At 42.6% G+C, this 23,706-nt stretch overlaps 3 protein-coding genes across 3 annotated transcripts; 1 reads left to right on the top strand and 2 right to left on the bottom strand.

Moving 5' to 3' along the window:
- Positions 1-967: 967 nt before the first annotated feature.
- LOC130163839 (bestrophin-3-like) lies at positions 968-10,979 on the top strand. The gene is made up of 13 exons (XM_056368268.1): positions 968-1,119; positions 1,913-2,007; positions 3,803-3,890; positions 4,287-4,432; positions 4,985-5,139; positions 6,663-6,740; positions 6,905-7,057; positions 7,988-8,068; positions 8,201-8,352; positions 8,608-8,698; positions 9,051-9,169; positions 9,322-9,594; positions 9,819-10,979. Exons 1-13 carry the CDS (start codon positions 968-970, stop codon positions 10,192-10,194), a joined length of 1,959 nt encoding a protein of 652 aa, XP_056224243.1. The 3' UTR covers positions 10,195-10,979.
- A 131-nt stretch (positions 10,980-11,110) lies between these two features.
- On the bottom strand, positions 11,111-15,030 carry nots (nothepsin). Its single transcript, XM_056368269.1, has 9 exons — positions 14,910-15,030; positions 14,480-14,660; positions 14,108-14,252; positions 13,767-13,885; positions 13,398-13,597; positions 12,585-12,710; positions 12,147-12,291; positions 11,912-12,010; positions 11,111-11,333 (listed from the first exon to the last, which is right to left on the bottom strand). Exons 1-9 carry the CDS (start codon positions 14,975-14,977, stop codon positions 11,157-11,159), a joined length of 1,260 nt encoding a protein of 419 aa, XP_056224244.1. The 5' UTR covers positions 14,978-15,030; the 3' UTR covers positions 11,111-11,156.
- Positions 15,031-16,273: 1,243 nt separating this feature from the next.
- Positions 16,274-22,088, bottom strand: cct2 (chaperonin containing TCP1, subunit 2 (beta)). The gene is made up of 16 exons (XM_056368231.1): positions 22,019-22,088; positions 21,023-21,097; positions 20,817-20,882; positions 20,408-20,519; positions 20,122-20,198; positions 19,866-19,978; positions 19,459-19,661; positions 19,268-19,368; positions 18,836-18,963; positions 18,625-18,728; positions 18,185-18,304; positions 17,954-18,082; positions 17,503-17,606; positions 17,143-17,242; positions 16,795-16,936; positions 16,274-16,703 (listed from the first exon to the last, which is right to left on the bottom strand). Exons 1-16 carry the CDS (start codon positions 22,019-22,021, stop codon positions 16,673-16,675), a joined length of 1,608 nt encoding a protein of 535 aa, XP_056224206.1. The 5' UTR covers positions 22,022-22,088; the 3' UTR covers positions 16,274-16,672.
- Positions 22,089-23,706: the final 1,618 nt, after the last annotated feature.

Here is a 23,706-nt window from a genome sequence, read left to right on the forward strand (position 1 = left end):
CAACAACCAGTGGGGAAACTCCAACACTCAGCCAGCCGACCAATGGTGTAACCTCTTTACTAAGTCACATGGCATTGAGCTGACCAGTGGTGTTACTTGATCATCAAATTATAACTTTCTTTATTAGATAATATTTTGTATTTTTTGGAGGACCAGATTTGGCTCGCAGATCGCTGTTTGCTCACCACTGCCCTACAGTTAGCACGGGTACGTTAGCGACACAATGGATATGTCTATTTGACTCTATTGATGCAGAAGCTTTATATCTTCGTTGTTTTATTTCCTGATTTTGATTACTATTATGTTCCTTCTTTTGTTAGTTTTGAAAAGTAAAAAAAAAAAAACAATTAATTAATGATGCTGCCTCTCTCTGATTGGTTGGTCTGAACTTACTGGTATGACATCATGTCATGTCTAACAGCGTTTCTGTTTCTGTTTATACATGTTTACCTCAACTGCTTTCTATGCCAACACACTCACACGCGCACACAGCTGAAACATGACTACATTTAGTTCGCCAGCTCATCAATATAACTCTGAACCTGTGTGTGTGTGTGTGTGTGTGTGTGTGTGCTGCCTGGCATTACTGGGCAACTGGACAGCATCATAGGGGAGAGAAACAGTGAGAGAGAGAGCATCAGCGAGAGAGTGGGAGAGAGAGAGAGAGAGAGACAGAGAGAGAGAGAGAGAGATGGAGGGGGGCGGCAGTGGCTAGTTGGCACTTGGCAAAAACAAATCAGGAAAGAAGAAGCCTGATGAAAAGCACCGCTGAGGCAAAACGAAGACGTCTGTGAGTTTTTCTGTGAGTAAAACACCAGGAGAATAACAACAATGAATGATTAGATTCACAACAATTGTTGTAATGTTACAATAAGGAATTAATTACCCAGGCTGCCACTGGAAAATCAGAGGAAAGAGAGACTGTTCAGATCCATCTGTTTGTGTGTCCGTCTCAGGTCGTCTCAGGATGACCGTCACCTATTCCAGTAAAGTTGCCAATGCCACCTTCTTCAGTTTCCACCGGCTGCTGCTGCGCTGGAAGGGAAGCATCTACAAGCTGCTGTACCGAGAGTTCACCCTGTTTGTTCTGCTCTACACCATCCTCAGCCTCGTATACAGGTCTCACACACACACACACACACACACACACACATACACACACACACACACACACAAAGAGTACACAACACAAGAGAAGCCCCTGAACGGGAGCACATCGGATCTGTGCATTATACAAATGTTTTCTTTAAAGTTATAATACTCCATTTGTGATCCCTCTAGGGTCTGCATTATTTTTTACTTTTAACTCAGTAATTATCTCTCTGTACAGGCTGGTAGTTTTGTAGTTTTGTACTTGTAGAGCTCAGGTCATGAGGGATTCACAGGACTCAACGCAGCATGTGATCCATGTAAATTTGTCTCATTGTTATCACCTCACTGTCAGAGCTGTAGGTTTATATTTATAACAAAATAAGACCATGATAATAAATGCTGGAAAAAGGTAAATCTCTTGTTTATGTAAGCTTTTTGTAAGCTTTGGCTAAATGCAAGTATTGCTATTGCTACGTAGCTAGCGTTAGCATAACACAGCTGTTAACTTACCAGTTTAGCCGAGAGCTTCAGCCATTGTTGCATTTACAAGACAAGAGGTTATAAGACGTCGTCTGAGCAGAGCTACTACTTCAAGACAGAGTGGACGCTGCAATGACTCGGTATCGGAAAGTGACAAGATGTGCCAGTCCGACCAGAGCTAGCTGGTTAGCATGCTAACCCTGGTAGACGTAAAAAAAGTGATAGAAACAGCAAAAAAAAAGGGGGGTTGCTTTCCATCACCGGCGCTCTTAAAATTTATTTGCAGTTGGTTGTCCATGAGTTACTGTTGGGTGTTACCTCTGTGTCTTCTGTCCTCCAGGTTCGTCCTCTCTGACAATCAGAAGAGACTGTTTGAGAAACTTTCCATGTACTGTGACAAATACGCAGAGCAGATCCCCGTCACCTTCGTCCTGGGTTCGTACAGTTTCCTGACTTCCCTAGAGATGTTTCTGTATGTCACAGAACTGACTGTATTACACCGTCATCCTCATTTCTTACTGAACAGTTAGTTAAATAATCAGAAGCAATAACATGCTTCGGGGAATGGTTCATACTACAAGGGTTCATACGTTGAAAATGATTTGAACTTCGAAGGTTTGAACAACTAAAGTTCGAACTTAGTATTGAGTATCAGAAAAATTCAAATACTCTAAGTTCAAGCACTATAAAATTTTTATGTTTGTAAATTTCCACCACTGTTTTCTAGTGTGAATGAGGACTGGAAAAGACCTTTTTGTTTCAGTAACTGCACAAGTCTGAGTCCGAGGTGAACACACACACAAACACAAAATCTGACAAAAATCTTGGGTTCACGCAGGTATTTATGGATTAAGGAAAAGGGAACAGGTGTGGGCAAGAATTCCCTGGACATACATGGATCTCAATTCACAGTATTCAACTCTAATCTAAAATGGGAGGCAGTAAAACATTAAGAAACATGTTAATGGTGGAAACATCTGGGTGTATCTTCAACCATCACCACTTACCAGAAGAGCAAGAAGGGTGCGTTTAAATCATCCTCCATTATGGTTGTAGGTTCAACCCCTGGTGAAGTTATTTTGACCAGGTAGTTAACTTAACACCTGTGGTTTAATAAACAAGGGAACATAAGGCCTGCAATAGGAGCTTTAGTGTGGAAAACACTTTGGAGCCACAAGTCTGAACTAATTTAGTGTTGACAGCTGTCGCAGTGATGTGAGGATCCTAAAATACTTCGCAAGTCAAGGCCACAGCGTCCCACAGGTGATCCCAGGTGATCCTGGATGTGTTGTTATTAATTATCACAGAAAAAGAAAGGCTAATATTAGTCCTCTGAGACCAGGGCTAAACACTCAACCACACACTCACTGACAAATGAGTGTTGTTTTTGGATACTTCAGGATGTGGTGATTAAAAACTACCTGAAGACTAACGACTGAACTGAATTAAAAGTCCATAAAATACAGGCGATGGGAGATGGCCTTCCGGCCCGGGAACGCCTCACGATCCCCCAGGAGGGGAGAGGGGCGTCTGGAACACCCTGCTGAGCCCGCTGCCACCGCGACCGCACCCGGATAAGTGGAGGAAAATGGATGTAAATTAGAGGTTTACGAAAGAACTAAAATCTAGCTGTGACTCTGCTCTACGCCTGAGAAGCAAGAGGAACAGATAGATGGAGTGTTTGCTTCATTAGCAGCCTGCTAATGGAAACAGATCATTACAGAGCAGAGAGGGGTTAAAAGCAGGATGAGTGCTTGTGTAGCTGATGAGAGAACACACACACACACACACACACACACACACACACACACACACAATCTGTAAGTTCCCTCATGTGAAAACAGCCTAATTTTCCCTCAGTGCAAAGGGGAAAATAACTTCAAACATCCGGTGTAATAAACAAAATGTATAATATGATACATGTTCAGTCATAATACGCTGTAAAAAAAACCCGAAACAAAACAACTACCAAACATGGACGGATTATGAGACAATGAGTCCCCCGGGCACAGACATGGAAAAAGCCCCCCCCCCCCCCGGCCGATGCAGCTGAATTGTTTGTGGCCGTTTTGCAGTAGTTGCATCTCTGTGGTTGTTCTGTGTCTCTGTGTGCTCGTTTAAGATACAATATTATTATACATATAAAATATTAAATTGTTTTTTGCTTGTTTTACAGTATAAGAAATGTATGAATGAATGAATTAATATGAATTTATTGCTTGTGTTTCAGGTTTTTATGTGACTCTGGTGGTGAATCGATGGTGGAATCAGTTTGTTAACCTGCCCTGGCCTGACAGACTCATGTTCCACATCTCCAGGTATTTTATAACAACTCTCAGAATAAGATGTACGGTTCGTGAACTGGCTTAAATACCGTTAAGATATAAAAGAGCATCGAGTGAAACAAATGCAAACAAATCTGCAGATGTTACTACATTCAGAAGGTGAAGATCTACAGTGTGGAATGAGCAAGGGTAATTTAATTTAAACATCAGGTAGTTATGTAGCTTATGAGGCTAACATTAGCGACATCAGAGGTTGCTACAAATTCCACATGATCTTCACCTCAGGATCACGTTCTTTGGAGAGACCACCTGTTGAAAGCTGCACAGACGGTCACTAGGTCACATTTATGAAATGAAGAGAAGAGCACGTATCAATAGACCGAGTCGGTATTTACGCCATGTTGTTTATGTCGCTGCGTTTTCCTCCAGCTGTGTCCAGGGTAAAGATGAATATGGCCGCCTGCTGCGTAGGACGATGGTGCGTTACGTCAACTTGACCTCGCTCCTCATCTTCCGCTCCGTCAGCACCGCCGTCTGCAAACGCTTCCCGACCATGGACCACGTGGTGGAGGCAGGTGTGTGTTCAGCAAAGTTTGACTGAAACCAGATATAGACGGGCGGGTTATGACACAACAGACTCAGTTTTGTGCATGTACAGAAATGTTCAAACCAGTTCAGTAATCCCTCCAAGCCAATCCTGCGCAGGATGTGTTGTGTATCCAGTGTGTGTGTGTGTTGAGTGTGTACCTGTGTGTGACTGCGTGTTTCCTGCTGTGTCAGTGTGTCTGAAATGAAGAAAGTCAGATGGAGTTCAGTTCCTTCCCGACTGCGTCTCGTCCTTCCCGTAACCGTCTGATGTGGCCCCAGGGATCGTCTCGTTATCGGCCGATTAGAGCTGCAGGAGAGCAGAGCCGATGGTGATGACCCGACTGAGAACATCAGACAACACAACCTGAATCTTGAGTCTGTCTGTTTCTAAAATATCTCTAATGTAAAGCTCTGTGGTCTGATCCATCTTTTTTCAGTTTGACGAAAACCGCCGCTGACGAAGCTCCTCCTCCAGTCTGCTGTTCCCGCTGTTCTCTTGTAATCACAGTGTTTCTACCTGCTTGTCTCTTCACCTGTAGGTTTTATGACTCCAGAGGAGAGGAAGGTGTTTGACAACATCCGCTCCCCTCACCTGAAGTACTGGATCCCGGTGGTCTGGTTTTCCAACCTGGCGTCTAAGGCTCGACAGGAGGGACGCATCCAAGACAGCATCGACCTGCAGAATATTCTCAATGTGACGAATTGGGATCAAATATTTTATATTCTGTGTCAAAAATATTAACGTTTGAATGTTTAGACATTTAGAGGGTTGAACAAAATAACTTAAAAGACTTTGCTACCAAAATTAGCTTATCGAAGCTAAAATAGTATAGCGTCCAAAAACAGAAATAAAACTTGACTAGTAGAACAAAACAAAACCAGTTAATGTACTTCTGTTGATAAAACATTATTTTTAACAATTAACATTTCTTATCTGAATAATTTGGGCAATGTCAAAAATAGATTATTTCCTCATTAAATTAACATTAAATCAATAAACTAAACATCCCACATCAGATCAGTATGCTAGCAAAGTTTTACTAGCAGTAGGACTTCCCTCACAAAGAAAATACGCCTTGCTCATTAATTATAGCCAAAAAATTAACAAACTTTACTACCTGTCATACTACTGCGCACAAAAGTTTATCAAAATTATTTCTCTATGAAGAAAAAAACAGTGTCAGAATGTAAAGCACAAAATGCTAGTTACTGCTAACTGCTAATATCTTGGCTAACAAAAGTACAGTCCACTTTGCTGTAGTAACACTTGCTCCTTAAAAAACTGTAACACAAGAAAAAGTTATTAACAGAAAACCAAGACACAAAACTCTAAATTAACTCTAAATAAAGCCAAAGAGTCCGACCCTGAACTGGATTATATTTTATTAACTGCAAACAGGCTGTTTCTACAAAGGATTTTTACTCTGTATGCAGATCATATGGAACAGCTGTTATCACCCAAACACACACAGGACTTATGAGTATTACAAAACACCGCCGCTATCTGCTAAACCTGCTTCACTTTGCAGGATATCAGGCTGCAGATGCAGCTGCCAGATGGGTTACTAAAAGACTGTTTGAGTCCTCAGCTTTTTTGGTGCAGTTTTTAAAGTTCAATCACCAATTCAAGGTTGGATTTCTTTGGAAATGCAAATACAAATGCTTTATTAAAAATAAATGTGAATGTGTTGTGAAGGAAACGTACAGATCTCAGGTACAGGTCCCAGAGTTTTGTTTGAAATGACACGTATCAATCATCTGTAGTCTGGTCTGTCAGCATTGTAGCTATGCCATTAGGGTTGGGGTTCACTTTTGCCTTAAGTGCAAAAAAGTAATTTGGGACAACCAAAGGGCCGACTGTAGGGGCATAACTGGGCTGGCTGTAGGTGCTTCAGTCCCCAAGTGCTACTCTGGCATGAGATTAGTGCAAAAGTGAAGTGTCCCATTATGGTACAAACATCCTGTCAGAGAGAAAGAGGCTCTTAAGCACTCAAAACACACACTTGTCCATCCTTCAAAACCAATTTAGAGCCCGATCCCTGTTAGTCTGTGACCGCATAAACCAGACATGTAGGTAATGTGACACTCAGCTTACTCCCAAAGGGGAGGGTGAGACTCTTTTTCCAATCAGCCTGTTGAATCACAGAAATCTGGGGGGAGGCAGCTGGTGCCAAACTGCCAACCCTATTGAATTTTCTATCTCTTCTCTCTGTTCAGGAGATGAATCGGTTCAGGACCTGGTGTGCAACTCTTTTCGGCTATGACTGGGTCGGCATCCCTCTGGTCTACACACAGGTCCGCCCTGTATCATGTTTAAAACGGATGTAGATCATCTAATCACATCAGTAATCATCCTCCATCATTAGTGTAACTGAATCAGAGCTCTGAATCTCCCTCAGAGAGAGGGGAGGGAGAGAGTGACGGATGGACAGTATTTTCTCTTTCTCTTATACCTTCAGGTCGTCACTCTCGCTGTCTACACCTTTTTCTTGGCTTGTCTGATTGGCCGACAGTTTCTTGACCCCAAACAGTGTCATCAAGGTCATGAGCTGGACCTTTACATCCCCGTCTTCACCCTGCTGCAGTTCTTCTTCTACGCCGGTTGGCTGAAGGTGAGATTAACAAAATCTGCCAATTAATCCCACGAGCAGACCCACAACAACGAGACATTTATCATTCGTCTGGGCCCCACACACACACACACACACACACGCACACACACACACACACACACACACACACACACACACACACTATCTTTCTGCACCAAATACTCCAAATGTGAATTAATCCGCCGCTGAAAATAGTTCCCACAAAGTGCTTTAGATTTCCTCTTGTTTATTTGTTAAGTGAGCTTTTTTTACTGTCTGTTTGTATGTTTATTTGTTTGTCAGCAGGATTACACAACAAGTATTGAACTGATTTTTGCCAAACCGGATGCAGGGATGGGGCGTAGGCCGGGGACGAATCCATTGAATTTTGGTACCAATCTGGTTAAAGTGGTGGATCCAGGAAATTTGTATCTCTTTCCTTGACAGTGTGAGATACAGATATATGATAATGTATAGATCTAGAACATCAGACATATTTATGGTGTTGAGATCTATGACTTTGTACAGTTTGGTGCAGATCAATCTGAAAATAAAATGACAGAATATCACACACCAGCAAATCAGATGACTATCCTGTTTTCCTGCTGAGACATAAACAGGCCGGTGGTTGACCTATGTCTCGACCTTGTTCTGTTATATTAATAACACACCATATAATGTTATTAATAACTTATGTGGTGGATATGAGCCACACACTGGATGAGGTTGAGCGGAAAAAAAGCCTCACTGAGTACTGAGACTAAAGTTGTACAGATTGTACTGAAAGAAAGTAGTTATTCAACATCTGACAAACAGAAATCTGGCCTGTAAAACTTTGGATATATTGTTCATTAACATGGGAGCGATTCCAAACGATGCGTACTTGTGTGTGGGATCACATCTTTACACCAAGTGCTTGAATACCAGTTATGATTTATGTGTGACTGTTAGGTAGCAGAGCAGCTGATCAACCCGTTTGGAGAGGACGACGACGACTTTGAAGCAAACTGGATCATAGACAGGAACCTTCAGGTTAGCAGCCGATCACTGCATCTATCTATCTATCTATCTATCTATCTATCTATCTATCTATCTATCTATCTATCTATCTATCTATCTATCTATCTATCTATCTATCTATCTATTTATTTATCTATCCTCCAGGTGTCTCTGCTGGCTGTGGATGAAATGCACATGAACCTGCCTCATATGACCAAAGACATGTACTGGAACGACTGCGATGCTCGCCCGCCGTACACACTGGCTGCTGCCGACTACTGCATCCCCTCATTCCTCGGCTCCACCACCGACATGGGGTGAACACACACATTCACATATTTTACATAAAACACACTGGATTATTTTAACCTAGCAAGTTAATTGGTATAAGCCAATTATCAGTGGTTTGGTAACTGTTGTAGTAAAGCTACAATCCTCTAGAGGGCGCGCTCTTCATCATCATTATGGAGTGAACTTGTTGGGTTTGGTTATCTCAAGCCAAGCTTCAGTAACGTTGTATTGTCGCAATGTGATTGGCTATTTCAATGAAAAACTTTATCCAATGTCTCCAGACTCTCGGACATTCTCCAGTTTGATGACGGTGACATCAGCGACGGTCGTCCACGGCCACACGACCCCACTCTGCCTCGCCGCCAAGAGTCGGTAATACAACGTTTTTCCTAACTCTGCCAACAAGGTTATGTTTTTATTCCTGTATATATATTTTTTAATTCATAAAGAAGACAACCATGAAGAGGTAGATGCAGAATTGTTTATAAACCTACCATGTCACTATCACTATCACTATGTCTATCAGTATATGATTCTTTATTAAACATATATAATTAAAATAGCAATATGTAGAGAATTGTATGGCTTTCTATTCTTCGTTAAATAAAAACTATTGTGTCAGTTGGACATGTCTTCTTCACATGGTCTTCGTCCAGTTTAATAAAGACAGGGTTTATATTCAGTTTTTTTTTTTACAAAGCCCTATTTTTTTTTAATGTTGCAGGTTCTCGGTCGAGTCCGACGGCTGCTGAGCGTTCAGGAGCCTCCTGACCTCCGACCCCCTCGACCCATCTTCAAACGGCACAGCAGTGATGCAACAGGAAGTTTCTTCCCAGACTTCAGGTGCAGCATTGGTCCCCGTTGGTCAATTCCCATTCCACCAAAGTTATGTCTTCGGGCAATTAACAGCTTCTGCCTGTGCTAACATCTGTAGTTCATACTTGATATATTGTATTTCCTGTTGGTCATTCTGAAATAAATTTCACTTAATCCAGGCTCAATCCAGGTGTAGATGACGTACCTCCTCCCTCCTCCTTGGTCTTACCCCCGTCTTCCATGGACACCTTGTCCACCTTGAGGGAGGTCAGCAGCAACCCACCATCGCCCGAGAGCTCACCCTCTGCTGTTTTCCCCCGGCTCATCGTCAGCCCGCCATTTTGTGATGTCCGTCACAATGAGGATTCTTCCGGCAACGCTGAAGTGGAAAAACCTCAGAATGGGTTGGATCATTCCCCCACTGAGGACGCAGCAGGCTTGGAAACTCCAAGGTGATTCATTCATTATATTCGGCTTATTTTCCAGGAACAACTCCTTGTTTGTCCAACTCTGGTGATACTGAAACCATTATGCTATGGTTCTCAGATAATGGAACAGAAATGACACCACAACAACCACAGCTGGTCTCTTTTTTAAGTATACTGCTATTTGCTCCTTAAAATCTTAAAATCCTACCCATCCAATCCCTTGACTTCCCCTTCCTGTGCATTTCCAGGGCCGGCTCTTCGGTCTGTTATTCACCCACTCAACTGGGACCAAAGGAATTTCGTTGGACGACTGCCCAAAATCCCCCATCAACTCGGCCACGAGGGCGGCAGTTCTCCCTTCAGTTCTCCAGACAGTCGTCAAAGGCATCAATACGCAGCCTGCCAAGCCCCAAGGCCCTGGGGAGGCGGAGACGAGGCCTGGCTCGATTCCAATCCCGAAGATCGCCCGGTCCACCTACTGACACTCTGCAGCTCCCTGACCCTGAGTGTGACCACAACTTCCAGGGAATGGCAGGGACTGAGGATAGTGAGACAGAAGGAACCAACAACAGCGACGAAGTCAAAGACAACAACTCCCTTTCACAGAGTTCGGAAAAGAAATGATAACCACTCACTCAGTAACATAAAACTGCCCAAACAGAACCAAACGGAACCAAACAGAGCCATTCATTGAGCTGGAAACTGGAAATACTCAGAGACCTTTGACCAAGAGGAATGCTCTAAGTTTCATTTTTGTTGTTTTGAACCAACAAATGCTTGGGAAGCTGGACATGCCAACCATGAATGTTTTGAAGCCTCGGATTTCAGTTTACTACTTGTTTCCAGTTTTGTTATTGGAGACAAAAAACCTTAACTCTAAGCCAAAGATAGTATACGAAAGAATGCAAAAGATACAATAGAATCATTTATAGTGAAATATAACACTCATAAAAATCCTAACTTGGGCAAAAGAGGTGGGAAGAGCAAGCAACAACCTTAGCAAGAAAGGCTGAGACACCTGTCAATAGAAGAAATGAAATTAGCAGTGAGCTGAACTTGTTGACTTTGTATTTCTGGACAAAGGTTGGGTGTTTTCCCATTCACTTCAACACAGTCAGATTTTTCTTGAATACCACCCAGTGGCCATTAGAGGAGCCGCAGGTGAACACACTTGTGTACTGACTCCAAGACTCAACTGATGTGAATGCCAATATGATAAAGTACTGGTGCTCAGGATTGTTGACGGGTTTCTAGAACTAAATATTTTCTAGAACAAAATCTTCTGTCTTTATGTGATGACTGTTATTTTGTCTGTATTTGTAAATGTGACTGAAGTAATGAATATACACTATCTGCTGCTGCTTCTGAATCAACAAAAGCTACTTTTTTAAATAAAATGACTGACTTGTCGATGAATCACCAACGATGATTGGGCTGAAGGTCGCAAAGTAGTTCAGAAAATGGTGGATGACTGAAGCACAAGGCTGCCAGCTAATTGTAAACAGTTTGTGTTGGTGCCTTACCAAGAAGTACAACAGGCTGTTGAGTTCTTTTTAATTCAAATATTTATTGATCACATTGATGGGTTACTGCTCGGTTGGGTGCCTAGCAGGTGCAAAACCGACCCGGTCCTGTCCTCTGTCGAAAACAGTGTAGTACTCTGTCAGAAATACATCTCCCAGAATCCACAGAGGGCCCTCAGGGGAAACAATGTCCACAGCCTGGAATCCACTGAAACACAACTCCCTGTCACCAAGCATTTCCTGAAGACCAAGACAGAGAGAGCGAGAGAGAGCAATATTTATTAAAAATTTAAATGCTACCCGTATTTACAGAACAAATAATTTTCAAATACTTGAGTTTGTGTCTGAGGAAAGAACATTTTTCCAATTTTAGACAACCTGAAACATCTGACTCTTCGAGGACCATAAAGAATTTTTAATAACAAGAGTGTGAGAAGAGTAAATATGACAACAATGCAAAGACAAGGACATTCAATAAAAACATTACTTAAATTAAACCCTGTGGTAACATAGATTTTATAGTAGACCTAGTGTTCAGACATGAAGGCAAAAATGTGTTTTACGGTCTGATTTAAAAGTAGAGACAAGGTCAGCAGTTCAAATACTAACTGGAGGACCATTTCAAAGCTACGGTGCCAATGCAACAAAAGTTTGATCAACCTTCTGGAACTGCCAAAAGACCTAACCCTGCGGATCTAAGACTCCTTTGGAGACAGTGTGGATTTCAAAGTTAATGCCTCATGCTAGCACAAAAATAAAAAGCATATTTGGATAACTGGCTAAAGACAAGAGACAGCCACAAACAGACAATGAGTTACCTTCCTAACATATTGTTCAGCAGTCAGTGTGTATTCTTTTCCTCCGAGGACGAATGTCACATGAGGCAAACTGGACAACCTGACACAGTCGATGAGAAACTAAAACACACACGTAAAGGTCAAATTAGATTATACACCATCAGATTTGTATATATGAGATTTAGATTATACAAGTTAATCATGAATTTCCCCTAAATAAATGTAGTATCTATCTATCTAATTCTTTTCTTTCTACCTCTCCAATGTTTGTGGGTGTGGCTCCAATCAGCTGCTGAAGGTTGAGGATGTCATTGGTCGGTCCAGCAATTAGGGAGGTTCCTGTATCGACAATCGCCTGGCAACCACGAGGACAAAACGAACTCGTACCCTGCACTGCCACACTGAAACATACGAAGACATCAATATTTTTTTATTGGTGTGTGAATTCTTGTTTTTCTTTTCATGAATTGGAGCCCTAAATAAATTATGACAACACACAACTGCGATGTTGGATATGGTCAACAGCTGTTACAGCTTGTCACCAAAGGTGCCACCAAAAACAAGGAAAAAATACATTTTGAAAATCAGCACTGATTGTTAGTGCAGGGTTAGAGCTTCAATTTGGGGTTAAGATTAAAATCAATATAAATAAACATTAATTGGTCAGAATCACAATAGTAAAAACATATAAAACCTGTCCATATTAATCTGCCAGTATCCCTTAGCAGTCACTGGAATCCAGGTAATTGGTCCGATGTACAACGACTCATCTGTTCCACCTAGCAACAATTCACCCTCTGGGTTGCCACTACTTGTTCTCCTGCAGAGATTAAAAAAAAAAACGAACAAAAAAAACACTTGAGTTAAAATGGAATTTGTACTTTTTAAGTTTTTGATCAGTCAAGGAAACCAAAACATTTTCTTATCACACCACTGAGGCATTTGAATCCCTCCCCCGACTCCTATAAAATCACTGAAACTTGCTATGTGCAAGTCTTTAATTTCCCTGAATCCCTTTTAGACTGAATGTCTCAGCATTTCCACAGAGTCTGGAGGTTATCAGTCGAACCCAAATTCATACCAGCAGATTTCATTCATCTCCATACGCTAAATCAGAGAGGAAAAACCAACTTGGAGGTTGGTTGGGGTGAAAACCTGTAGTTTCAGTCTTCTGTGGCAGATGGTTTGATATCTGCTCTCAACCTTCCTTAAACACTGAAAGCCATCTTCGGAGGTCCCCAAAACCCCCTGGACCTCCTATGACCCCCTGACTCCTGTGAAAACCCTCGACCCCATGCACTTCTTGGATTTCGGTCAAACCTTTTAAAACCAAATGTGTCGCAACTGTGCTAAACTCAGATTTTGCAGGATATCAATCAAACCAAGTACACCAGCAGATTCATTTCCCGTACTGTCCTAGACCGTTTGGACCCAGACTGGTTGCCTTGGTAGGGTCCCTGTATAAATACTTTAAAACAGTCACGATATTCATCTGGTGAAGTTGTACCTGCTGAGGTAGAAGGAGAAGACTGGCTGATCCACTATCTTCTGCGCCAACATGTTGTCGAAAACGGGGTTTCCGAGGATCTCTGCGAGGGATGGGTATCCCATCCCCAGCACACCATCAAACCGGGCCATCGCAAATGTGGTACCAGGCTCGTAGACTGACTCCCCAAACTCCTGGTTCAGGGTGGTTAGTTTACCCACCTGGACCAGAAGACAACTCGTTGCTTTTACCCACAAACAATTAGTCTTTTGAGGTTGAGTCCTGAAGTTGGTATGATTTTAAGAAATTGGACTGTGAATTGACTGTCTGATTTTTAGATTTCCACAATCAGCTGTGCATCATGTACATTTTATATACATTTTATTATACCTTCAGTGTGTCCCTGCCCATGACTCCCAGCAGGTGTCCCGATCCGTAGTGAATCCCAAACATCCGACCATCATGACGAAACGTAGTCGACTCAAACGCCCTGAAACGCCTGTGCAGTACTGTGAAACACACACACACACACACATACACACACACACACACACACACACACACACACACACACACACACACACACACACACACACACACACACACACACACACACACACACACACACACACAGACCTTGAACTTGTTATCACAGTCTGGAACATGCTAAACCAGAGTCATGTTGTCCTGACCAACAAACACAACTCTTACAAATATATAAATACAGATACACAAAGTGTTGTGTTGTGTTGTGGTACCGCAGGCCTGGCTGACGCAGTAGGACGACGGCACCCAGAGATCAGCTGAGCCAGTGTCAAAAACCACAGAGAAGTTCTGCTCCGGTGTCCCCAAACTGATGTCTCCATAATACTGAGCCTGACACACAACACAGACCCACAGTGTGATTTTGGGGTAAACAAAGTGGTTGCCGGTTTCTTGCCAGGAGACCCTGAGCAAGGCACAGAACCCTCATTTAAGACCAGTTGTATCTTGTCCCCACAACAAATCCATGTTAAGAAAATGACAACACTGACCCCCGGTGGGGAATTCAAGGTACTGCAACAAGTTTACACCAGCAACCTCTTGCCCTCAGCAGTCCTTACATCCATGAAGTTATAGAGCCTCTCGCTGGAGCGTCCGAGTCGCAGCGACGGCGTGCCGGGCGGGAAACACTGAGCAAAACGGCGGTTGAACATGTCAGGGCGGTGATCCCTCAAGAACTCCTCCAGCAAGCCTTTGGCTCGTAGCTGGGAACGAATCGAAAGCACCCGTCTCAGAGGGACCCTGAGGGTGGTTGGTGGTGATAGGTCAGTACCTTGGATTTGAATTTACTGGCTTGAGTGTTGATTTTAAATCAGAAAAACACCTTAAAAAACTAACTTTGATTTGGTGGAATAAAACAAACAAAACTCAAGCTTGAATTTTGGGGGATTTTTTACAAGATTTTGAAATTAAACAGAGAGTAAAAGTAAAGTCATGAGTCACAAGCCTGACATGAGTCTTGAACTCAGTTTATTCATTCAAGTTTCCTACCTGATAAGTGCTGAACTCGTCCATGTCCAAAGCCCCAGAACCAGAACCAGCAACAGCAGCCTGAACATGTCTGTCCTCCTCCGTCAGTCAGTCACACTGGAGCTCGGCACATGTTGAGGAATCTATCAGGGTTCACTGATGCTCTGATTGGATCTGAGTCAGTGTGAGAAAGTCCACCCCAAAAACTCTTTAAAGACAAAGTTTAAAGTTGATGCATCTGAAACTTTCTGTTGAATAAAAAGCCACAATAAAACAATAAAAATAAGTCTGTGTGCTTGATATGAGCACTTGTCACCAGTGCAATATTATATTTTACAATCTATATTTTGTCTTCAATGTAAAGGACATTGAGTTTACATGTAATTAAATGAGCAATATAAGTAAAATTACCATTGTCATTTAACCCTTTTATGGACAAACTAACATCTCATTCCAGAAAACAGGTTTAACAAGCTGAACTTCACCAGCCTAAAATATGAATGTGTGAATTTAATGCATTTATCTTGAAAAATCTGCTGTGAAGAGTCAATAAATTAAAACGAGTACCTTTTACTCAGCGTAGTTCAAACAGTTATTATTCAGCACTATGTCTTTAACTTAGGATAAAGTTACTGTTTGTTAAACTTGAAAATAGATTTCTTCAGCTGTAACTTGATGGGGACAAAGTGCTGCTGCCTGATATTTACAAACCTATGAATTAAACCTGTTCGACCCAGTAGCACTCTCATGATTTTGGTGTCTATTTTACATTTAAAAATCCTGCTCAACAGCATATTTTATATATTGTTATATTTCAACATATAGTAAATGTGAACAAATTTTAAAACGTATTCAGACTATATTCAAAATCTCATTTTTAAAACGTTTTGTTCAGTTTTTAAATCTTTTTCAGCCACAATCTGAAATATCCAACATCTCCCATGTGATCACAAATGGTCCAATCCTGTGAGAAATGATACTTCATAGATCAGTGTCTTATCTATAGAGATATTTTTAGCCTATTTGGCTTTTCGGAATAAAACGTGTCAGCAGCTTCTTCAGCAGCAGGACTCTGGGTTTGTTGAAGGAAAACGAGCAGGTTAGCTTCACAGAGCTAAAGTTACTATAGTAACTACTCGGTCGTGTCTGTTTCTATTTCCCTTCGACTGTGGTTCAACAAACTCTTGAGCCCCTGACGACGGACTGCAGAGGCCGGTTGAGTAACTTCAGTGTGTTGACACTCTGAGGTCTCGGTCACTCTGACCTCTGAACAGTGGAAAGAAAAGTCTCACTGGTTTCTCTTCAGGCTTTAGGGACGACAGTGTCGGTCCTGAGTGACAAATATCTCAACACAACTTCACAAAAATGAAGACGACAAACAGATCTACTGATGAAGATTGGTTCATTTATTTCAGTAAACAAAAACAACGTCCAAAAGTACTTTCTAAGCGTCGTCGGCACCAACTGGCTAACGTTAGCATAGCCAGCCTCCAGCACTTGCTGCGACCTCAGCTAATGTTAGCATCACAAACTGTACTGACCAACGTTTTACATAAGTTTCACACTTAGCCACTTTGTCCTGCTAGCATTAGCATTGGAGCCGCTGCGGTTAGGGTTGTGTCTGACGGTTAGCTAGCATTAGCCAGCTAGCCTGTACAGTGCTTCCACAGTGAGTTTAACAACAGAGAAAAAAAAACAGCGGAGCGTTTCTTTAAATTTGAACTACACAGAGGTGATAAATAACAAAACTGATCCCCTCCCCCGTTCTTCATCCTCCTCTTCCTCTAGCAGGGATGATGGTCGGGAACTCTCTTCCTACAAAACAAAAAACAACAGTAAGAACTACAAAACAAACAAGCAAAACAGAGGACATGAAGGACACATGAAACCCGGGAGACGGACTGACCTGGGTGCAGCTTTGATGATGTTGTCGACCCTCAGGATCATCTCTGCGGCCTCGGAGGCGCTCAGCAGCACCTGACGCTTCACCTGGAACGACTCTGTGATCCCCAGCTCTGCCATGTTGCCCACCGTGCCTTCAGACATGTCTGCAGGGAAACACAAACCCGTCAGCGTTCATCTAAAAATGGCTGATGAGGATCTAATCTGCTGGGTTCATGTGTCTGTTAAAGAAAAGGCTTGAGTGCTTCAAGACACTGAACCGTCCAACGTCACAAATCCACGGTGACAACGGACTTTAGATTAGAACTTGTGGCGTTGATATTAAGTTATATACAGTGTGGTGGAAACTCACTCAGTCCAAAGGTGGTCTTGTTCTCCTGGTGAGCAGCTCTCAGCTGAGACACCAGGTCGGCGCTGTCGTAGCCGGCGTTGTCGGCGATGATGGTCGGCAGCTGGAGGAGGAAACGGAGAAAAATTCATTCATCAAAATTGGCAAAAACCTTCCAAACTGTGCGATGGTCGTACTTCCCTCAGTGGACTCTAAAATAACAGATCGAGCCGCTGATTAAATGTCACAATTCATCAGAAAAGAGACCGTAACACATCTGTGAAACGACTAAAAGATCGATCCCATTAAGTTTTTCGCACTCAACGGGAAGGAGAGTAAAACCACTGTATGATCCTTTGAAAGAGAACAGAGGCAGGTACGTACCATCCTCAGAGCCTTGGCGAACGACTCCATGGCGACCGCCTCCTTCCCTGGCGTCCTGTTGGCCAGGTCAGTGACCACCTTGGCCATCAGCATCTCAGAGCAGCCTGAGGAGGAGTCAGGACACGGCAGGTCAGAGTGAGTGCGTTCAGGTATGAGGGGCGATTAGTGCCACATGAAAAATAACTTGAGCTGTTCCCCTAACCTTTTTAAGCCGTGACCTCCCATTCATGTAAATTATCTCCAGCTGATAAGAATAATTTATTTCAATGATGATCTAATAAAACAATTAATATGTGACACTGACGAAGCACCATCATGATTTTAAGTTAAATAATAAGCTAAGTAAAATAATTTCTAATTCAGTGATTTCAATGTTTCAATTTGTTTTGAATAAAAATCATGTAAATATCATCGTGTGTGTGTGTGTGTGTGTGTGTGTGTGTGTGTGTACCTCCTCCGTAGACGGTGCGTGGCTCCTTCACGGTCTGAGCCAACACACACAGAGCGTCGTGCAGCGAGCGCTCCGCCTCGTCCAGAATCTGCTGAGTCGCTCCTCGCAGGACGACGGTGCACGCCTCACCTGAGGGGGGGAGGGGAGGGAGAGGGGGAGGTCAGAGCCTCAGTGACAAGCACACGCACACACATCAGATGCAGTGACCTTTTAACGCGTGTGTGTTCGTACCCATGGCGACTCCAGAGAAGTGGATGAGTGTGTCTTCTCCGATCATCACCTCCTCGATCAGCTTGCAGTGGCCGAGCTTCACCAGCTCCGGGTGGTCGAAGGTGGAGGTGATCTCTCCGCCTGCACAGGTATATAAAACAGGAAACACTGAGAACTGACAAACATCTAACTTCCTGCCATAAATTCACAGATTGTTAAAGTAGTTTCTAGTTGTTTTTCTGTGGATCGACTGATTGTTTATCAAACCAACATCTAAGCTCTAAAAGCAAATTTAAGAATTGTAAATGACTCAGTTTAAGATCTCTACTAACTAAAGTCAGTTCTGTGAAATCTGTGAAAAGAGTAACAAGAACTTTACTGCAAAGTCGGGCAACCTCACACTGACTGTGTGTGTGTGTGTGTGTGTGTGTGTGTGTGTGTGTGTGTGTGCGCGTGCGTACCGGTGACCAGAGCAAGGCGCTCGACGCCGGCGAAGTCGGCGTGCTCGATGGCCATGACACCAGCCTGAGCAAACAGCTGCTCTGGATAGTTATAGATCAACTGTCTGCAGAGAGAAGCACAGATTCAATGAGAGGACACAGACACACACACACACACGCGCACACACACGCACACGCACACGCGCACACGCACACACACACGTTACTGTACCTGTTGATGAAGCAGTTGATGCCGTGCTTCAGGATCCGGTCAACCTTCTCCTTCATCTTCTCTTTCTCCGCCAGTTCGATGTCGGCGACCTTCGCCATCGAGTCCACGCGAACCCTGGAGCCAAACACCTGACACACACGAACACACACATACACACGCTTAGAGCCAACACACAGTCAACAAGAACAACCGAGGTCTGTGTCTTCAGACCAGACACACGTGGACTCAGGCCACATCACAAGTGTTTGTACAGACGGACTTTAATGCGACTTCCCCTTTAATGTTCAATGGTATTTAGCTGCTGCTGTTTCACAATAAAAGTCTTCCTGTGAAGTGATTTTACTGTGAAGCAGCTGCAGGAGAAACTGTATTATAGCCGTTGGTGTGTGTGTGTGTGTCTGTGTGTGTGTGTGTGTGTGTGTGTGTGTCTACCTTGATCTTGTCAGTGTCCATGCCGGTGTTGGCGATCAGGATGTTGGCGTTCTCCAGCCTCTTCGGTTGGTTCACTCCGATCTTCTTGTCCAACAGGAAACCTGGACGGAGCACAAACACACGTGGCGTTACAGCGACCAATCAGAGAAGAAGAAGACCCCAGCCTGAGCTGTAATGACACCTGTCCTCACCTTCGTCCAGGTAGGAGTCGGTGAGGCTGCCGCCCAGCTTCTTGATGATGTGGATGGCCTCCAGGTTCCCGGAGCCCTTCAGCCTCATGACGGCGTCGACGGCCAGCTGGGAGAAGTGGTCTTTGTGGTGAGTCAGCAGTTTGGAGGACAGGGTGGTCCGGGCGATGTTTATCAGGTCCTCCTGGAAACGGGACTGGTCGTTGCTATGGAGACAAGGAGTAGGAGGGAGGAGGTGGTAGAGGAAGAATTAATACAGTGACGGAGGGTCCGGTGCTACAGACATGTTTCTCTCTTCATCAGCTGAATTCAAATTAAACTTTATTGTAATGAAAGTTCAGAGACAAACTGATTTTACCTCACTGACACAAAGCTACAACAAGAAAAACAAATCAATAAGTGTGTCTGACCTGTGGTCGACTGCAGCCTCCCTCAGAGCATCTCTGGCCGTCTGAGTCGCCTTCCTCCAGCCAGCGATGATGGTCTGTGGGTGAATCTTCTTGGCGATCAGGAGCTCCGCCTCCTGCGATGGAAACGGTGGCGGTAAAAGAACAGCTAGTTTCTCTTTGCTCTCAGCAGAAACGTCACATGAAACGACTCTTTAAACACGATGCAATTGATTTTAAATGCAGCAGTGTAACAACAGGCAGAATGACAGGTAGTTACCCTCAGCAGCTCGGCAGCCAGTACGGTGACGGACGTCGTCCCGTCTCCGACCTCATCGTCCTGAACCTTCGACATGTCTAAAAACAAACAGAAAGAAATAAGGATTTCAGGCTTTTCTTTGTGGTCTGTGAGTATTTTTCCCTATTTACTGACATATTATAGACTAAACAATTAATCAATCATGTAAATAATCAATAGCTGCAGCTTTATTCTGATTCCCAGCTATGTTTGGCCAGTGCTGCCAGTATGACCAGTTGTCCAGCAGACATTCAGCATCGTCACTCACCAACCAGCACTTTGGCAGCAGGGTTGTCCACACCAATGGCTTTCAGGATGGTCGCTCCATCGTTGGTCACCGTCACTATGGCGCCCTTTGTTCCACTGATCAAGATTTTATCCTGAAGAGAAACAGAAGAAGAAAGTCAAGGATGCTGAGAACACCAGTCTCCAAACACACAGCTAATGATAAGCTTCCGACTCAAGTTAAAAACAACTGGAAATGTTTAATCTGAACACATCTTTGTTTTACCTTTTAACACAAAAGAATCAGAGCATGACTCATCATGTTTAACAACTTACCAACTTTTCTTGATTAAATACTCGACAGAAATAAAAAACGAGGGTTCAATGATCTAAACGGAAAAATTGCAATCTGTAAAATCAAAACATCAGTTGTTGGTATTGAAATAACCCACCATCCCCTTTGGACCCAGAGTGCTCTTCACCAGATCGCCAATAGCGATGGCGCCAACGAAAGAGGACTGCAGAGAAAACAAAAAGAAACAGTTTCAGAGGTTTCTATGAATCTTCATTGGTGGAATTAAAGAGCAGGATAAGTAATTTATTATTTCAAGCAGTTAACAGCAAAATAAAAACCTAAAGCACAAATAAATTCACACACCAGTCGTGCAGTCTCGGCTTTCTCTTCATCTGCTCCATGTCTGAAGATGCTGACCGGGGCCATCGATAGGGACGCCTACAGAGAGAGACAGCAGTGTTGATGAATCAACAATCAACCCATCAATCAGTATAAAACACAAAGTAACATTAATACTCTTTAAACACAAAAAAAGATCAAGCCCTATTACCCATAGTTCATACTAGATTATTTGTAACTGATTAAAAATAATTTTAATAAAAAACAAAAATTCATTGATCTGTCAAATTATATAAATCACCATGGTCAAAAAATTATATCATATCTACTACTACTGTGGACAACTGTACGCAGCTTAGGCGTGGACAGAACTATTTATTCCAAGCCGCTCTGAAAGCAGCATCAATGGAGACCCGCCCCTGTCTTCCTGGAAACCGCTAGAAGCTTCCAACCTAACTATTGAGAAAAAAACTCAAAACGGTTAAAAAGAATAAGGACAGATAAAATTTGATGATGAAGTTGGGATTATGTAAAGCTCAAGACATATTGTATTTGAGTTTTTTCTTCGCATGTTTTATTAATAAAGGCCCACAGTCACTGATTTGTTCCTCTATGACAGCCACAAAGCCCAGATGACAAGCTAAACTAGCATGCTAACAGGCTTGCTACGAACAATGAGAACAGACTGAGCCCAAACTCCGGCACCTGACATTTTAAACTTAGCAGTCAAGATAACGTTATGTGCACTACAGTCGACAGCACCATTGTTTCCGTGTGTAATGTCTAACGCAGCTGCGTATAAGCAGTTAGCTTAGCCGCTAGCGCATTCATAACGCCCATGTGCTTTCTCGCCGGTAAGCACCGTTAGCTCAGAGCTAAAGGGAGGCTACAAACATCGTAAACTACACGTATATGTTATTTTAATGAGTCTTTGAGAGCTCAGATATATAATGATGTGAAGCACTGAATTAAAACTGTTTCTATCGTTTGAAAAACGAGTAAATGAAAGTTAATACTCACCATGATGTCTGCGATTCTGGGCTGAAGCCGTACACGCACAGAAGGAGGGGTTGGACGTGGGAGTGACGTAGTTACGTACAAACATAATGCTGCGTTCAAGGCAGATCAGGGAAAACACGCTGCCACTGTCTGTTACAAAAAACAGCCTAAATTTTGTTTTCAGACAGTGCTAACATGTGTAGCACAATATATTTTCCTTAAAATATATTCTTTATTAAATAAGAGTTCTAAACCTCCTTCTCTCCATAGAAGTGATGATAAGAACAATGCTGGATTACCAACTGGGAAACCCATTTTGTCAGACCAACAGTCAAAATCACAACATTTTGAGGCTACAATCATATAAAACTGGTGAAACTAGCAAATAGTCACATGTAAGAACAGGTTTTTGTTAATCAGGCCATGGATAAATTGAGAAAGCTGCTCTGTATACGTAACAAAATAAATATATACAATCTCAGTGTTTAGTAGCTGTTTTGGCTATTATTATATCATTTATGTTTCAGCAAATACCAGAACTCAGCATAAATCCACATGACATGTATTCCACAATAACTCCAAAAGGGGGTGCTGTCAGTCTTCCTTGAGCTGACAGGAAGACCTTGTTAATCTGCCATCATTTCATAAAATAGATTTTAGCCTTAAGATGCTTTTTGGAAAGGAGCATCAGACTATTTAAAACCACAGAGTCCGGTCAGAGGCCAGTTGTTACTTTAGAGGCACCAGTTAAATTAACTATAAAAGCCACCACTCCATCTGTTTCTGTGGACTCAGCAGCATTAAAGTCAGTCCAGTGGTTTCGACTGTTCCCTCTGCAGTCACATGAGGACATAAAAAGTGAAATCAAAATTAAACAAAAGTTTCGTGTTTGGATTCTGCTGCAGAAATCTCTCTTTGAGGAGTACAGCAGGAAATAATGGACCTTAGATGGAGGAGTAGACCAAATTTATTTTCAGGTAAAAAAAAAGAGAGAAAGAAGTGAAAACAGAAATAATTTCATGATATTTCTACATCATCCCTTCTTCTTCAGCGCCCGTCTCCTGCCTTTGTGATTGGCAGCCTGGACGGGCAGACAGTAGATGTGCATGGGGAACTTCTTGAAGTAGCTGCTGACCCAGGGTCTGTGGGAGATAACAACAGAAAACAAAGTCCCTGTGTGATAACATTGACACAAATGAAGGTTTAAGATTTCACTCACCCACAGAATTATGCCAGATTTTTTAAACCAATAGATTAATTATTGCTGTTGCCACATTGTCTGCCGTTATATGTATATATTTCAGTTTGTTAGGTCAGCTCGTCTTTTTTCTTCAATTCTATTCAGTTTTTGCAAAGTTAATATTGTCTGAGTCTCGTTCTGTTCAGTTGACCTCTTTTATGGGCCCAGAACTTTATTGCATATTTCGCAAACTGTTATTTTCTTCATTTCGGGTAAGTAAAAATTCCTCTTTTCTCTGCCTGCCAGCTCGTTCCCTCACACCCTGACTCCAACATTTGCTGCTCTTCAAACTTTTTAAACTAACAGAATGAACATAAACTGACAAGAAAACTAATCAATAAATTCTTCATGCAAGTTAAGTGGGTGAATGTGCAGTAGACATTCTGTTTGAGGTTCAGCTTTGCAGTTATCTTATGATAAATTCAGTAATTTTAATCAACTTCTGTAACCCCCCAGTGGCCCCCACACT

Source organism: Seriola aureovittata, chromosome 22 (genome assembly GCF_021018895.1).
Source record: "Seriola aureovittata isolate HTS-2021-v1 ecotype China chromosome 22, ASM2101889v1, whole genome shotgun sequence".
Taxonomy (NCBI): Eukaryota; Metazoa; Chordata; class Actinopteri; order Carangiformes; family Carangidae; genus Seriola; species Seriola aureovittata.